Source organism: Bufo gargarizans, chromosome 4 (genome assembly GCF_014858855.1).
Source record: "Bufo gargarizans isolate SCDJY-AF-19 chromosome 4, ASM1485885v1, whole genome shotgun sequence".
Lineage (NCBI taxonomy): Eukaryota > Metazoa > Chordata > Amphibia > Anura > Bufonidae > Bufo > Bufo gargarizans.
The window spans coordinates 247987029-248005468 of NC_058083.1; the positions used below are offsets into that span (position 1 = coordinate 247987029).

The 18440-nt window shown below is 44.1% G+C and overlaps 1 protein-coding gene across 5 annotated transcripts in view; it reads left to right on the forward strand.

Annotated features, from left to right (window-relative positions):
- Positions 1-18440, forward strand: part of MYO6 (myosin VI) — a 254132-nt gene that overhangs the window by 119967 nt on the left and 115725 nt on the right. For all 5 annotated transcript variants that reach the window (XM_044290290.1, XM_044290291.1, XM_044290292.1 and 2 more), the window contains exons 13-14: positions 5302-5459; positions 11817-11908. In XM_044290290.1, the coding sequence (XP_044146225.1) occupies positions 5302-5459; positions 11817-11908 (250 nt within the window). The remainder of the gene's footprint in view (positions 1-5301; positions 5460-11816; positions 11909-18440) is intronic.

Consider the following 18440-nt stretch of genomic DNA (forward strand, 5'->3'; position numbering starts at 1 on the left):
CAGTTCTACCTCCGAGTGCTCCTCTCGTGAGCGGTATAGATCGCGGTAAAAGTCGGCAAAACTCGATAGGATACCTGATACAGAGTCCCTCACCACGCCATCTGAGGCCTGTATACGCAGAACCGGTGGAGCAGCCGAATTCCTATGGACAATCTGCGCCAGTACTCTCCCTGCCCTATCTCCCACCTCAAAAGCCTGTTGTTTATAAAAGAACATCTTCCTGTTACTCTTTTCATGCAAGTGTACCAGATACATCCTGCCTTTCTGCAACCAGTCCTGCCTATTCCCCTCAGAGGGATCAGCTGCAAACCTCGCCTCAGCCTCTCTAACGCAAGTGTTAAAGGAGTCCTCCTTCTCCCTGGTTTCCCTCTTGATATAAGATATAGAAGATTTAAGACACCCCCTAAGATAGGCTTTAAGGGTGTCCCACAATAATAAGGGATCCGTATCCACATCCTGTACCTCCAGAAACACTCGCAACTGGTCAGGAATCCTGTCCTGATCCTTCAGGAGGGTGAGCCAGAAGGGGTGAATTCTCAATTTAGTCCCAGATCCTCCCTCCCGTGAATCATTCAGCCTCACTAATAATGGTGTATGATCTGACACACTCCTGGGACCATGAGAAATATCTGACAATCCCAGGCATACCCCAGGGGATCCAAACACGTAATCAATCCTAGACATTGCACCGGAGGAGGGAGTGAAACAGGAATACTCTATGGAGTCCGGATGTTTCTCCCTCCACAGGTCCAACCATCCCATCTCCGCAATCCAGGATGCCAATAAGCTCGGCGCACCAGACGGCGGGGAAGCCGGATTAGCATGAAATCGGTCCAACCGCATATCCATAACCATATTCAAATCCCCCACACACAGCAACCCAGCATGCGGGTACTGAGCTGCAAAAGTAGCCGCGGTCTGCAGAAGTGACATGTTAGCAGGTGGGGGGCAATAAATGTTTAAAATCACAAACGGCATATTATTCACATGCGCATGGACAAAAATATACCTGCCCTCTGTATCAGACTCAACCGTATGCGGCTCCCACCTAATAGACCGGTTAACAAGTAGGGATACTCCTCTTGAGTGGGAAGTACCAAATGAGTGACTAGACCATTGGACCCAGGGTTTCTTTAATCTAGATGCCGTGTCGGCCGTGAGATGGGTCTCTTGTAAGCAGAGCAAGTGTGGGTTATATCTACGGACATGCGCGAACACAGATATTCTCTTACCCGGAGCTCCCAGACCCCTCATATTCCACGACATTAACAAAATGGCAGCCATTTCTCCAGTGTCATCCAGCTACATACAGGGCTGTCTCCCCCCCAGGGACTTCCGTGCAGGCCCCTCCCCACCTTGCCACAGACATAGAATTTGCCGCCTACAATGTAAACCAACCATGCCATAAACTAGCAATGAAAAACATGGTATAATGCCAAAAGACAGGTAATATCTCCTGTGCGGCTACAGATTCAGGGACCAGCATGTCACACGATGGAAAACAGAACATGCCGGTATCTGACCAACTCCCTCAGCACGATATAGGTCGTGCTTGCAGCTATTATATGCACATAAACTCACGCCGAGATCATAATGTCAGCCCGTTGTCTTGTGCGGGCAGCGAAGCACCACCCGTAAGTGCAGAATACGTCCCGGCTGGCCCCCAAGGTCCCTGGGGTATAACAAAGGCGGGTTATGGATGTGCCGCCATGCTTCATGGCGGTGATGGTGACCTTCGCCTCTTCCTTGCGACCCAGTCGTCCGCCTCTTTAGGATCCGTAAAAAAGATTGATCTGTCGCCGTCCACCACCCGCAACCTGGCGGGGTACGCCATAGAATACGGCAAGTTTATGTCCCTCAGTCTCCTCTTCACCGCAACGAAGGTCGCCCTCCTCTTCTGCAGGTCAGCGGAGAAATCGGGGAACAGAGACACCTTGGCATTCTCATGCATGACGGTCTGCTTCTTCCTAGCGTGGGTAAGGATCAAATCCCGGTCCTTCCAATTCAGCATGCGGGCTAGGAGCGGTCTAGGAGGGGCTCCGGGAGGCGGCGGGCGCGCCGGTACTCTGTGGGCCCTCTCAACTGCATACGCCATAGAGAATGCCGCCTCAGGAAAGGTTGATTTAAACCAGGCCTCCAGGAATGCCGCCGGATCCTGCCCCTCCGTCCTCTCAGGTAGGCCCAAGATGCGCACGTTGTTCCTCCTGGCCCTGTTCTCCAGGTCATCACATTTTTGCTGCCATAATGAGACTGAACCCTCCAGAGCTTGTATCTTGGCGGGCAGTGGGCGCGTAAGGTCCTCCAGCTCAGAGATTCTATCCTTCGTCCCCCGCACTCTGTCCCTTAGCTGCTGGACATCATGCCTGAGGAGGCCCACATCCACACGTACCTCCTCAATCTTAGTCGTGAGGGAGGTCTGGCACACCAATATCGCGGCCATCAGCTGGTCATGCGCTTCTTTAGGGGTAAGTTCTACCGTCTCTGGCACGTCCGCAGCCGCCTGCAATGCCGCCTGACCTCGGGTGTGCTGAGATCGGGGCATTCCGCTCGCCGCGGCGCCATGTTGGGTGTCCTGGCGCGCGAATTCTTTCAGCCGGTCCGCCGCGGCCTGAGCTTTGCTGGGACTCATCCTTGACCGTACGTAAGGTCCCGGCTGTATGCTGCTTCGGTTATTTCTAAAAGCTGCTGCTGTAGCACTCAGGATGGCTCAGGATGGAAACGGGAGCCGGAGCTCAGATCAAGTGCGACCGCTCATGTCGGCCTTTAGCCACGCCCCCCCAGTTCGGGTCTTTGATGACTAAAAAGATGGATATAAAAGTGGGTAGGATGTTCAAGTGTATGCAGCCACTGAGGGAGGAGTTAGTTTAAACTCCGAAAAATGCGTCTGACGTGAAGAAGCATACATATAGGATCTGGGACCCACTTACTAAACACCTATGGAAATGGAAAGCGGTGTGGAGCGCTCCACAGATGCTATAATTTTCTTCTTGTAACGTTCCATCTTTGAAAAGAACCGGGTAGTTCAAGGTTGGCGTGTTGAGACGCGTGGGACGCCAAGCATCGCACAAGCCACAGAGCCCGCAAGACCTCTACCGCGAGAAAGGTAATATTACCTGCACTAAATAAAGAGATTTGGAGGCAGAGGCGAGTCCGCAAACCACCACGTGGGACGCCACGGTCGGTGGATACCAACTACTAAAAGTGAGTGATCAATATTGATCACTGTTGGAATTAGATTGATACAAACACTCGGCGCCAATATAGGCGAGTGAAAGAGCAATCAAATGAAACTATAAGGCCTCTTTCACACGAGCGTGACGGATTAGGTACGGATGCGTTCAGTGAAACTCGCACCATTTTGCAAACAAGTCAGTTTTGTCTGCAATTGCGTTCAGTTGTTTAGTTTTTTCCGCACGAGTGCAATCTGTTTTGTTGCGTTTTTCACACGTGGGATCAAAAACTGAAGTTTTGTAAACATCTCTTAGCAACCATCAGTGAAAAGCACATCGCATCCGCACTTGCTTCTGGATGCAATGTGTTTTTCACTGAAGCCCCACTCACTTCTATGGGGCCAGGGCTGCGTGAAAGACACAGAATGTAGAACATGCTGCGTTTTTCACGCAACGCAGAACTGATTCATGAAATGAATGGGTCAGGATTCAGTGCGGGTGCTATGCGTTCACGTCACTCATTGCACCCGCGCGGAAAACTCGCTCGTGTGAAAGGGGCCTAAGTGTAAGGTGGATACAATACAAAACAAGAAGCATTCTGATGTATGGCTTCACCATTCCGTTGCACTGAACTAACAGACTTATTAAGCACGAGTAGCGTGGTTTATCCATCCACCAAATAAAATCCCCGCACACCACTTGTGTGAGGAACTTGAAAGAAGCAAAGCTATTACCTACATTCTATTATAATATGCAAATGTGATATGCACTAGGGGACTTAGGCTACTTTCACACTAGCGTTCGATCGGATCCATTCTGAACGGATCCGATCATATTAATGCAGACGGAGGCTCCGTTCAGTACGGATCCGTCTGATTAATAACTTAGAAAAAATTCTAAGTGTGAAAGTAGCCTGAGCGGATCCGTTCAGACTTTCAATGTAAAGTCAATGGGGGACGGATCCGCTTGAAGATTGAGCCATATGGTGACATCTTCAAGCGGATCCGTTCCCATTGACTTACATTGTAAGTCTGAACGGATCCGCTCGCCTCCGCACGGCCAGGCGGACAGCTGAACGCTGCAAGCAGCGTTCAGCTGTCCGCCTGTCCGTGCGGAGGCGAGCGGAGCAGAGGCTGACCGCCGCCAGACTGATGCAGTCTGAGCGGATCCGCTCCATTCAGACTGCATAAGGGCTGGACGGAGGCGTTCGGGTCCGCTCGTGAGCTCCTTCAAACGGAGATCACGAACGGACCTATGAACGCTAGTGTGAAAGTAGCCTAAATCGTGGCTGTATGCGCAATAGATACTAACGGTCTACGTATCACACGGCTACTGCACCATTCTCTGCTGTTCAATAAGTGTCCAATGCACCTATCGCTCATACAGCCTATAGCGTAATATTGCTGCTGAATGTGATACATTTTGTTTTATTTATTTTTTCATTTTAAGCTTTCAGTTGATCTACTTTTAGGGTTTTTTATTATGTCTCTGAACTGATTTTATGCTAATTGTTAATGTAATTGTGTTACAATCAATCTCTAGATAAAAGATATATCGTCCTTGGATGGTTGCAAATGCAGAGCGCCTGTCCTCGCTACATCCAGATAGCGGTTATACCAGACAGGGTGAGCCAGTCTAACAGAGCACCATTTCCAAAGTGACAAGGGGGTGAGCTGTTATATGCACTCAAGCCATTAGTTTCTAGTTATGTTCTTGCACTGGTTTTATCTATCGTGAATGTAGTTGTGAAATATTAACTACTCCTCTAAGGATATATCCTCTCTGGGCGATTTCAAGTGAAGCCTGTCTGAGTTACATACAATTAATTAATTGCGTTGACTGGGTGAGTCACATTGACGAGAGCACCACAAGAGGGTGAGCCGCTATATTTTTCTTTAAGTGATTATGTCAGGATATTGGGGATTAAAAATCCCTTTAATTGTTAATAGACCAGCCAGGAATATGCTATATTTTCCCAGAAAGTCAAAGAGCTTATATCTCCGGTTCTCTCAGTAAATCACTGATAAATATAGTGCTTCTTCTGTATAGGCCAATTTTATTAAACTAAATGATGACTTATGATGACCATTTGTAAGGAAATGCCAAGTGAAACTTTTTCTTTACGTTTTAGGGTGCCACTAAAAGTGGAGCAGGCAAACAGTGCCCGAGATGCACTGGCAAAGGCAGTGTACAGCCGGCTCTTCGACCATGTGGTTAACAGAGTGAACCAGTGCTTCCCGTTTGAGAGGTCCTCCTACTTTATTGGCGTTTTGGACATTGCTGGCTTTGGTAAGTGACCATGTATTCTGTAATCTATTGTTGTATGAATTGCATTATAAAAGGGCTGTCCAGTATCATGATATTGATGACCTATCCTAAGGATAGATTATCAGTATCAGATCGGTGTGTGCTCCAAGTAAGGCTACTTTCACACTAGCGTTTTTATTTTCTGGTATTGAAATCCATCATCTGGTCTCAATACCGGAAAAAAACACTTCTGTTTTGTCCCCATTCATTGTCAATGGAGGACCAAACGTAAATGAACAGAACGGAATGCTCCAGAATGCATTTCGTTCCGTTTGGTTGCGTTCCCATACCGGAAAGCTGCGGTTTTCTTTCTGTCCTGGGATGCGGAGCAAGGCGTCATGACCCACAATCCAAGTCCATGGGGATGGATCTTTTTTCACTTAAAACAATCTGACATAATAGTAAAAACTGATCCGTCCCCTATTGACTTGTAATGGAGTTCATGACGGATCTGTCTCGGCTATGTTAAAGATAATACAACCGGATCCGTTCATAACTGATGCAGATGGTTGTATTATCAGTAACGGAAGCGTTTTTGCTGAACCCTGCTGGGTCCAGGAAAAAACGCTAGAGTGAAAGTAGCCTAAAACTGAAGTGAACATGCAACAGGTCAGCCAGGTTCATAGGTACAAGTCTGCTGACAGATGCCCTTTAAATTCCCTGCTGATCATCTTGAATGTGTTATTTCCAGCAGGAAGAGACAATACTGTTTTGTGTGACTGCAGAAGGGTGTCCACTTCTGAGGAGTATATCTTAGGCTGTGATTGGGCCAATCTAAGCCTTAAGATCGCAGCACTACCCACAATACATAGCAAATTACAGCCCTTAAGAGGTTCCAGTGAGAACTGCAAGAAAGACTGCATCTTTCGTTGTAATGCGCTAAATCTGAAGCAGCTGCTGTGTCATTCCACCCGGAAGTGGAAGCGCAGCTCCTGGCAGGATGGAAAGTTAAAGGGTTTTGTCACCAGAATGAACCCTATTTAGCTAGCTGACATTATCAACGTGCTAATGTCAGCTAAACCTAACTAGCCTAGTCCTACTTTTATCTATGCCCCCGTTATGCCTGAAATCTAACTTATGTAATATGCTAATTAGCCTCTAGGAGCGGGGGGGGGGGGGGGGGATTGTTCCAGCTCCTAGAGGCTCCTTTCTCCCACCTTTTGTCACCTCCCTCCAAGTCCTGATTGACAGGGCGCTCGCATCTGTCTTCCAGCCTGTGCCCTGGTGAAATCTCGCGCCGTTCAGTATTCAGCGCAGGCGCGGTGAGGAAGCTGGCAGCCTTAGTCCTTAGTCTGCGTGTCGTCCTGTTTGCGGGCTTTCTTCTGAGACTACAGCGCTGCAGACCAATTTGATGCAGTGTGCGTCGTATGGTCTGAGCACTGACACGGTGACCCCCCACCCCTTTAACCTCTGCACCAATGAAAATACAGCCTCTGGATATGACGCTGAGCACTGTTCTGAGTGGAACCTGTCTTGTTAAACTGATGTGTGGTCTTGGCCACTCTGTTGCAGCTTGTTTTCAGGGTTTTGGCAATCTTCTTATAGCCTAGGCCAGTGATGGCTAACCTTGGCACTCCAGCTGCGGTAAAACTACAACTCCCAAGATGCCCCCCTTGCTTGGCTGCTCTCAGAACTCTGTAGAAATAAATGGAGCATGCTGGGAGTCGTAGTTTCACCACAGCTGGAGTGCCAAGGTTAGCCATCACTGGCCTCGGCCATCTTTATGTGGTGCAGGAATTCTTTTTTTCAGATCCTCAGAGTTCTTTGCCATGAGTTGCCATGTTGAACTTCCAGTGACCAGTATGAGAGTGTGATAGGGATAACACCAACCCTAACACACCTGCTCCCCATTTACAACTGAGACCTTGTAGCACTAACGAGTCACGTGACACCAGGAGGGGAAAATGGCTAAATGGGCAGAATTTGCCCATTTTCACTTAGGGGTGTACTCAATTTTGTTGCCAGTGGTTTAGACTTTAAAGGTGTTGTTTCACTTCAGTGAGTGGCATTTATCATGAAGATAAAGTTAATACAAGGCACTTACTAATGTATTGTATTTGTCCATATTGCTTCCTTTGCTGGCTGGATTCATTTTTCTATCACATTATACAATGCTCGTTTCCATGGTTACAGACCACCCTGCAATCCATCAGTGGTGGTCGTGCTTGCACACTATAGGAAAAAGCGTCAGCCTCTCTGGTGGCTAGGAGCATGGGAGCGCACATACAGTCATGTGAAAAAATTAGGACACCCTTTGAAAGCATGTGGTTTTTTGTAACATTTTTAATAAAAGGTTATTTCATCTCCGTTTCAACAATACAGAGAGATTAAAGTAATCCAACTAAACAAAGAAAACTGAAGAAAAGTCTTTTCAAGATCTTCTGTAAATGTCATTCTACAAAAATGCCTATTCTAACTGAGGAAAAAGATAGGACACCCTTGCCCCTAATAGCGAGTGTTACCTCCTTTGGCTGAAATAACTGCAGTGAGACGGTTCTTGTAGCCATCTACCAGTCTTCGACATCGGTCTGAGGAAATTTTACCCCACTCCTCAATGCAGAACTTTTTCAGCTGTGAGATGTTTGAGGGGTTTCTTGCACGTACAGCCCTTTTCAAGTCACCCCACAGCATCTCAATGGGATTCAAATCTGGACTTTGACTTGGCCATTCCAGGACTCTCCATTTCTTCTTTTTCAGCCAATCTTTGGTTGATTTACTAGTATGTTTTGGGTCATTGTCATGTTGCATGGTCCAGTTCCGCTTCAGCTTTAATTTTCTAACTGATGGTCTCACATGTTCTTCAAGCACCTTCTGATACACAGTAGAATTCATCGTGGATTCTATGATGGTGAGCTGACCAGGTCCTGCTGCATCAAAGCAGCCCCAAACCATGACACTTCCACCTCCATGCTTCACAGTTGGTATGAGGTTCTTTTCTTGGAATGCTGTGTTTGGTTTACGCCAAACATGTCCTCTGCTGTTGTGTCCAAATAATTCAATTTTGGACTCATCTGTCCAAAGAACATTATTCCAGAAGTCCTGGTCTTTGTCAACTTTATCTCTGGCAAATGTCAGTCTGGCCTCGATGTTTCTCTTGGAAAGCAAAGGTTTCCTCCTTGCACACCTCCCATGCAAGTTAAACTTGTACAGTCTCTTTCTGATTGTAGAGGCATGTACTTCTACATCAACAGTAGCCAGAGCCTGCTGTAGTTCTCGAGATGACACTTTAGGGTTTTTGGAGACCGCTTTTAGCATCTTGCGGTCTGCTCTTGGGGTGAACTTGCTGGGGCGACCAGTCCTGGGCATGTTGGCAGTTGTTTTGAAAGCCCTCCACTTGTAGACTATCTTCCGGACAGTGGAATGGCTGATTTCAAAATCTTTTGAGATCTTTTTAAATCCCTTCCCAGACTCATAGGCTGCTACAATCTTTTTTCTGAAGTCCTCTGACAGCTCTTTTGCTCTCACCATGGTGCTCACTCTCACTTCAACAGTCAGGAGCACACCAAACTAAATGTCTGAGGTTTAAATAGGGCAAGCCTCATTCAACATGCAGAGTAACGATCTACTAATTATGTGCACCTGGTGTGATATACCTGTGTGGGATCTGAGCCAATTTAAGAGGGAATACATGTGAGGGTGTCCTATCTTTTTCCTCAGTTAGAATAGGCATTTTTGTAGAATGACATTTACAGAAGATCTTGAAAAGACTTTTCTTCAGTTTTCTTTGTTTAGTTGGATTACTTTAATCTCTCTGTATTGTTGAAACGGAGATGAAATAACCTTTTATTAAAAATGTTACAAAAAACCACATGCTTTCAAAGGGTGTCCTAATTTTTTCACATGACTGTAGGCTAGTGCTTTTTCCTATAGTGTGCAAGCACGACCACTACTGATGAATTGCAGGGTGGTCTGTAACCATGGAAACGAGCAGTGTATAATGTGATGAATCCAGCCAACAAAGGAAGTAATATGGATCATAACAATACATTAGTAAGTGCCATGTATTTACTTTCTCTACATGATAAATGCCACTTACTGAAGTGAGACAACCCCTTTAATGGCTGTGTGTGGAGTTATTTTGAGGGCGCACCAATTTACACGGTTATACAAGCTGTGCACTGACTACTTTACACTGTATCAAAGGGTCATATCTTCAGAAAAGATATAATACAATATTTACAAAAATGTGAGGGGTGTATTCACTTTTGTGAGATACTGTATATTTAGTATTTGCTAGTTTTGAAAGAAGTCTAGTAACCGCCCTGGGTTAAACACCCTTTCAGACAAATGGCTTTCATCATGAAGGCTTTTGATTCCTCAGCCAGTGTTGCTCCGATGGCTTCCCTTGAGTGTAGCTCGCTGCTTTGTGAGTCGTGCCAGCAGTCCATGCTTCATTTCCCCATGTGCATTCTCTTCCAGCTCTCATTCCTGTTCAAATATTATGTTGCTGTTTTCTCATTCATGTCATGGTTTCTGTTGCATTTTTCAGTATCTTTATTTATAGTTTCAATTTCATGTAGTGCCACCAGAATTGTATTCGCCTCTATTACCCTGTTTAACAAATCGTCCTTTTATCATGAGAATTTTAGGTCTAGTGTTCTTGATTTAATTAGCAAAACGGATTTTTTAATACTGAACGTTACTTTACAGAACGCTGCTGCAGCTTTTAATAATTTTTGGGAAAAATTGCTATTTTGGGTATACTTAGTAACAGACATATTTTAACATATTTATATAGATTTTTTTTTTTCAAGAAACCCATACCATTAAGGTATTAGAAAATAAAAAATGTAGAATATTGTACGCAGTACTTTTTATAATTACTTTGAGACGTTTTCAATTCCTTTGGTGACATCATCAAATCCTTTAATAACCCACATTAAATTACTGGGGTTTAAGGCAAACGGTACTCAGTGTATACGTTTTAGTTGGAGTATTCCTTCAATGTTCAACCAACTATTCGTTGCCCTTATTGATGCTACTTTCAAATATTGAGCTCAGTTGCATCAAAGCTGTATCATTGCCACGAGCAAAAAAAAAGTTTGGGGAAAAACATGAAATAAAAATATGACAATTAGCTTTTATGCAAGTCTTTTTTTTTTCTCTCCTTAATACTAGAATATGAAAGGGTTGTCACGATACCCAAATTTTGGTTTCGATACCATAAAAAAGTTTTGCGATACTCGATACCATTTGATATAATGTGAAAGAAAAATAAAACCCCAAAAAAGCCGTGTGGCATGGAAAAAAATATGTTTATTTTTTGTTTGTTTATATATTTTATGTGTAAAATTGGGAAAGGGGATGATTTAAACTTTTAATATTTTGGTGTGGTTTTTTTTTATGAATTTTTTATTTTATTTTTACTCGTTATTTAATAACTATTAGCCTCCTAAGGGGCCTAGTACCCTTGTCCTATTCACCCTAATAGAGCTCTCTTAGGGTGAATGGGATTTCACACGGTCCCTGCTGCCATGGGCTTTGTGCACACAGCAGCAGGAAGCTTACCATTGCAGCCATTGGATGGCTTTAGCAGCGCCCTGGCTGCCATGGTAACCAATCAGAGCCCCAAGATTTCGCTGCTAGGGTTCCTATTGGAAGCTGCCCCTGCCACCAATGCAGATTTCGAGGAGGTGGCCACTGTGCCACCAATGAATATAATTAACCCCTTAATACAAATGTACGCAACGGTCTCAATAGCGGAGATCCCGTCGAATCGCGTCCATTAACCGCTCAGGTTCAGCACGTGAGGGGATAATTAACTGGGTCCAGCAGTATTGACGTTCCCTGTCATTGAGTCCAGTTGCCGGCTGTGTGACACCTGCCGTGTATATTTGTATTAAGTGGTTAATTATATTCATTGCTGGAACAGTGGCCAACAGCCTCCCCCCAGATTTACTATTCATTGGCGGCCAGTGGCAGCTTCACGGCCCCTCCCCTTAATCCTTTATTGGTGGCAGTGGTGGCCGCGTCACAGTGAGGAGGGAGCCATGTTGTCTGAAAGATACTAAGCCACGCAGTAGCCTACTATCGGAAAATAGTAAATCTCGGTATCCTATCAATCCGGGTGCAAAAGAATCGTCTGGGAATGGAAAAGTTGATACCCGGTGCAACCCTAGAATATGACGGGATGTGGTGGAACGGCTTTTTTTCTGAATACTAAATATTAATGAGATTACACAAACCCAATTCCTATACATCTGACTACTGTGGTGTTTATGTTGCATAAATTAAAAGTGAAATGCAAACATGGAACTAACGTAGTGATATCATCGTTTTTTTCTTATCATATAATGGAAAAAGATTGCTAAACTAATGGTCGCTCTTCCCTGTTTTCAGAATACTTTGAACACAACAGTTTTGAACAGTTTTGCATTAACTACTGTAATGAGAAGCTGCAGCAGTTCTTTAATGAAAGAATCCTAAAAGAGGTAAGTGAATATTGCTTGAAATGTTATCTGTCAAACGGAAAAACAGGAAGCTTTGTGTCAGATTCTTCGCATAAATCCATTTTTGGGATTTGGAACAGCTGTCTTCTCTAGCGATAGATTCTTTAGTATTTGATTAGCATATTAAATTCATCAATGTTGGCGTAGCTGATTGATGGAGATAGTTTATTAGAAGTATCACAGGTTTTTTAAATCGCATTAGTACATTTTTATTACCACATTTTTCAGACTATAAGACACACCCAAGTGTAGGCAACAGAAAATAAGAAAAATATTTCAGGCTAATTAAGACTTTCCTGCTTGGTCTAAGTTAGTGGAGATTTAAGGGGTTGGCCATTTTCTGGTTATTGTTGACCAATGTGTATATAAGATGATTATATGACACTAATATAGTCTTTGTGGAAATTCTTCAGCATTTTCTATATTTCATAAGGTATTCTCCCTTGTGTACAAAGTCTTTTTGTGCTGTCCAGACAGAGGTCCTGTCCGTAAGATGGCCACTGATGAAGAGTCATGTGACCAGGCAAATCGCCTCTATGTGATGTGGACAGCATACAAAACTGTGTACACAAGGGAGAAAACCTTATGAAATATAGAAAATGGTGCAGAATTTCAACAAAGGCTATATTATTAAGTCTCATATAATCATCTCCCAATAACCAGAAAGTGGCCAACCCCTTTAATATCGCCCGCTGGTGGTCTAGAGTAGAAGAAGGTAGGTCTAGTGATTTACTTACCTCCCAAGTCTCCAATAGGAAGCTGAATGCAATATGGTCATCAGGTTCTGCTTCCCTTCTTGCCCTGCACCGATTTAACACATCAATGCCTCCATAGTCTGCAAGAAGACTGTGTGACCATGGATGAGCCATGCTCCTCTTTTAATGATTGGCCAGAACACTTATGAGGGAACCTGTCAGGGTGTCTGGAGCCACCAGACCCACCATAACAACCGATTATAGTGCAGAAATACTTTTTCTTGCTAAATAAAAAATAATAATTGTGTCTGTAGTCTGAAAAGTAATAGACAATTTGTGTCTGTGAAAATTGATCCCTGAAAAGTTTCTGTTCACTGCATTTTTCCTGCAATATGACCCATGTCTCCATCACTCCCAGCATAGACAAGAATAGGAATCGCACAATAAACATCTCTTGTAGCCCAAGGCTAAAGAACTACCATACATTTGAACACCACAAATTTGAAGCACATGATTTATACTCCTTTTATAAAACATTTTTCATTTGTCATAAATGCCCTTGAGCATTTTGTGAAACACCTGATACTGTAGTGAAGATGCTTCCTGTTACTTATAAGGATAAGCTACAGTGTCTGCATAACATGGTGCTAGTATATATCTCGATCGCCTTATGACTAAATTATGCAAATGTTTCCAGAGGATTGGCATTTGCCTAACTTTCCAATTTGAAACAGAAGTCAGCAGAAAGGTGGCTTCTATTATTGCTGAACCAGAGCCCTCTAGATTTCAATTTTGAACCCTAAGTACCTGATTCTCACAGCGTTAATTACCGCCAAGAGCTCATTATGTACCCAGCCAGCGGCAGAGAGAAGGGCTTAGGCGACCTCCTAAGCATCAACCCACCAGAAATTTCCCTGTAAGGTCTTTGGTAGGGCTGAAACGATTACTTGATTGAATTGAGTAATTAGACACAAAAAAATTCAAATTTTTGGCTATTACTTACCGCTCCATGGTTACCCGCCGGCCCGTACCGCGCTGCACTGGATCCTGACACATTGTCAGGTCATAGTGCATGTAAGCTAAGAGGAAGGAGCTGTGGAGCGGCGCTGGGGACATGGCACTGAAGGGGGACAGCCGGTAATAGATGGCATGGAGGGGCAGATGGGAGTGGGGGACATGGAGGGGCTGACTGATGCCAGTGGGGGACATGGAGGGGCTGATCTGATTGCACTGGGGGAGTAGGGGACATGGAAGGGTTGATCTGATTGCACTGGGGGAGTGGGGACATGAATGGGCTGATCTGATGGCACTGGGGGACATGGAGGTGCTGATCTGATGGCAGTAGGGGACATGGCAACGGATGGCATGGAGAGGCTGATGGCACTGGAGGAGTCTGAGTTTTATAAAGGAAAAAAGGTCTATAAATTATTTTTTTCTTATTAGATTACTCGATTAATCGATAGAATACTCGATTACTGAAATAATCGTTTACTGCAGCCCTAGTCTATGGCCAATCCGGCGCTGGTTCTTTTCAATCTTAAAGAAACTCCACTCCTGATTCGTTGATTAATGTGGAGCTGTTAATTCAAGGGTCGTGATTATCCAGGAGTGAGCTCAGGACAGATTCATGGGCAGAACGGGATTGATCACTGTGCTCCCAGATAAATGCTCTGCACATACATCCAAGTTCAGACATACCACACAAGCGGCAGATTTCATGCAGCCCGTGAATAATATCTGTATCATCCACATCAGTTAAAGGGAACCTGTCAGCTCCGAAACACCCCACAAACTAGAGTAAGCGGTGTATAGTATAAGTGGAGCTGAGTCCGGTGTTGTAGTTTTTGTCTTCACACTTGCATTCTGACGCTCCCACAAACCAGCAGTAACCAGTGCACTGAGAGGACTCCTGAGCTCACACATAATGGAGAGGACTCAGAGAGGAGTCCTGGTTTGTGGGAGCACAGCGTCAGAATGCAAGTATGAGGATAAAAACTACATAACCGGACTCTACACCACTTATACTATACACCGCTTACTCTAGTTTGTGGGGTGTTTTGGAGTTGACAGGTTCCCTTTAACAGATCAGAGGCAGACTTGTGTACAATGACTAATACACTTAGATGGTTTGATATACCCAGAGTTATTTTGCATATGGTACAGGAACTTTTCACAATATGTTTGATAAGGTATGGGCCGCTACAATTGTCTAATGGGTAGAACTTTAGAAATCATGGTGAGTGTGGTTCAGAAATGGGATACCTAAAGGGGCTGTCTCAGCAAATGGCATTTATAATGAAGACAAAGTTAACACAAGGCACAGCAAGTGATTTTCCATATTGCGTCCTTTGCTGGCTTGATTCTTTTTTCCATCATATTATATACTGCTCATATCAAGGGGTTATGGCCACCCTGCAGTCCAGCAGTGGTGGTCGTGTTTGCACACTATAGTAAAAAAAAAAGCACTAGCCTCTCTGGTGGCCGGGACCTTGGGAGTGCGCATAAGCAGGCATGTGGAGGAGCTCCAATCCTGTTCACCTTGTATCGGTGCTAGAGCGGTGGAAACGAGCAATATATAATGCGATGGAAAAATGCAATATGGACAATCACAATACATTAGTAAGTGTCTACATGGTAAATGCCATTTGCCATAGTGAAACAACCCCTTTAATGCGATTTATGAAGGCAATACGTTTTGTCTACAGATTAAAAATCACCCTCTTGGAATACTTTAGTTAGCAATAGAAGCTTTGAGATTAGGATTTCCCACAGCTGTCAGTTTACAGAGCCTGTATGTTGCCATATTGCAGCAGATTCACTCCTTCCTCCATTTAGACCAGGCATGCTCAACCTGCGGCCCTCCAGCTGTTGCAAAACTACAACTCCCAGCATGCCCGAACAGCCTACAGCTATCAGCCTACAGCAGTGCATTGTGGGAGTTGTAGTTTTACAACAGCTGGAGGGCCGCAGGTTGAGCATCCCTGATTTAGAGTATTCAGATTGCTCTAAATGGGTGAGAGGTGAACCTACACTTTCACATTGTGATTCAAGTCAAATTCTAAAGTATTGGGATCATTTTGGCATTGCTCAGCGTTTATCGCTTTATTTAAATTTTCTCAGAAGGGGATTGCAGCATAAAGACTATGGACACATTTCTCATGTAAACACTTATGTTAGTGGTTACCTTGAGTATTCAAAGTTACATTAAGGCCTCATGCACATGACCGCGTGCCGACCATGGCCGTATTGCGGCCCGTAATGTGGGAGATGCGGTGTGGACCGTAGGCACGGATCTGAAGCACTATGGAGTGCTTCCATGGGTTTTCGGTCTGTGCCTCTGGACCGCTGGATGCGGATCATGGCCCATATTCAAGTGAAAGGGTCCGCATCCACAGACGGTGGGCACACCATCGGCGCCTGTGCAATGCGGACCGCAGTTTGTGGTCCACACCACGGGCATTGGTGGCACCCAGTCGTGTGCATGGGGCCTAAAGCAAATCTTTCACCAGGAAATTCACTGGTAATTCAGGCACAATGCTTTGTAGTGCTAGCTGAGCTAAATGTAATGATCCGTTTTATTTAGTGATCTGTAAAACGTATTTCAGTTTTGTGGCACAATTTGCATTAGAAGTCAGGTGCATCTTCGTTACTAAATCCCCCTCTTCTGTTTTGGCCCACTCCTGTGCTTGTTCCTTCTTGCGTCTCGTCACTTGTTCACCCTCTTTCTTACTATGGACCTTCTTTTTCCTGCTCGCTCTTTGATATACTCTTCATTAGCGTTCCTGATCTCCTCTCCATCATTGAGTTGCCGTCTTTTCCTCCCACACACTCCCCTAGCATCTCACCCTCTTCTGCCTCCTGCCAATCATCCCTCTGTCTCACAATGGAGCATGGTTATTATGTATAAGGCACAAGTATTATTACTCTGTGGGTTACTCAGCACTTTGTAGGTTTCATATCCCGGACAGTGTTGTACTAGAACCTGACACTTTCAGAATTGGAGGAACAGATCTCTGCTGTCGTGACTGTCTATCAAAAAGCTGTCTTCAAGGCGTTGTATAACTTGGGGAATGGACTTCGATTTTGATACCTTGCTGTAAACATCCTTGTCATCTTGAAATCGGTGAGGCACTGACACATTATACAGTTGCCTTAACTGATAAATCAGACGAATGTCATGTTAGGCTTTCATGAATTCATTCACTTAGTCACTGCTGATGGATATAAATGCCGGTGTGGTAGGAGTCTGACGCTGGAGCTTCTGCTCTCTAGGGAATATGACAGCCTTGCTGATGACTGAAGTATAAATTAAATATGAATTCAGAGTTCTGCCTGTATTTTAACTGCATTCACTTATTCTTCATGCTGCAGAGCCCAACTCCACTGCAGTAACTTAATGTAATTAGTGATTATAGCATTACTTTGACAGTTCACGTTGCCTAGCAACCGCTGAACTTCCTGGACTGGGTGACTACTATTTTAGCATATCTGAAGCAATCATGCAAAAATTACATCTACTGTACAGTACTGTGCAACACAGTTCTGTGACTGAAAGGGAGTCCCGAGGGTGATATGTAGGGAATGGATTTGGGCTTTAAACCTTAGGGTTAATTCAGTCGAGTGATCATGTTTGCTCTACTAGTGTAGAATGGACAACATCTGGGCTGAACACTGACCCATTATATTAGAGAAGGAATCCAGCACTCCAGCAATTTGATGCAAAAGTGAAAAACTTGTTTTTATTCCCACAGTTAAAGAAACAGACATAATGTATAGGAAATGGCGGCTTGATGTGTCAGGACATTTTGGTCATTATGGACCTTAATCATCTTTGCCGCAAGGAGAAAACATGAGTACTAAGTAAAAACAAAGAAGGGGGTAGGGGAGAAGGGGACACAAAGCAATGAGAGTCATAGGGCAAACTAAGCCCAAATAGACAGAAAGAGGGAAACGCTACATATATATATATAATATATAGCAAAAGTAATATAGAGATGCTGACGGGAGCTAGCAGGTGGGGCTAACTAAAGTAATATACAAGTATGGAGGAAACATAGGGAAAAGGATGAATTGAATAAGAACAGATCATAAACTGACCCATTATAGTCAAGGAATGAGCCATGGGTGCATGAAGAGAAAATCGCAGCGCGCACCACTTCAATCCAATTTTCCTGGAAGACTTGCCTATTTTAGTGGAGAGGTGAGCAAAAAATAAAAAATAAACAAGCGGCTATCATAAATAGAAAAAAAAAAATAATAATTTTTCTAGAGCTTCCTCATTTAAATGAGCCTGAAAGGGGTTATGCCATGATTGATGTAAAAAAAATTGAAATCAGACATCATATAGTAGTGCCTTATACCACACATGGGTCCAGAGATTTCCACATTCACGGCTCGACCAAAAATAAGGAAAAGAACAAACAGCAGGTGGAGCTATACAGATATATTTTATTGAATAACTCAGTAGCTATGCTCAATTTTTTATTACAAGCAATTACAAAAGTATTCAGATCCAGGTGCTGATTTGAAAAATATAGACTGTTTCGTGACGCAACCCCTTTAAGAGAAAGGTTCCTATTAACCCATATTGTATTTTGGCAAAAGTTATATAGAGCTTTGACTGTTTTCTTCATAAATCACGCCATGTCTATCCATTGGATGTGTCTCCTTCCTGTTCAAGTGAATGGGGCTTAACTATAATATCAGATGCATACTGTGGGCAGACATGGCAGGGTTACTGGAGGGGAACAAAAATTGTTTCTGATTATGAACTTTTTAGAAGCACTCCAACGAAAACATTTATTCTCTGACCTGTCCTC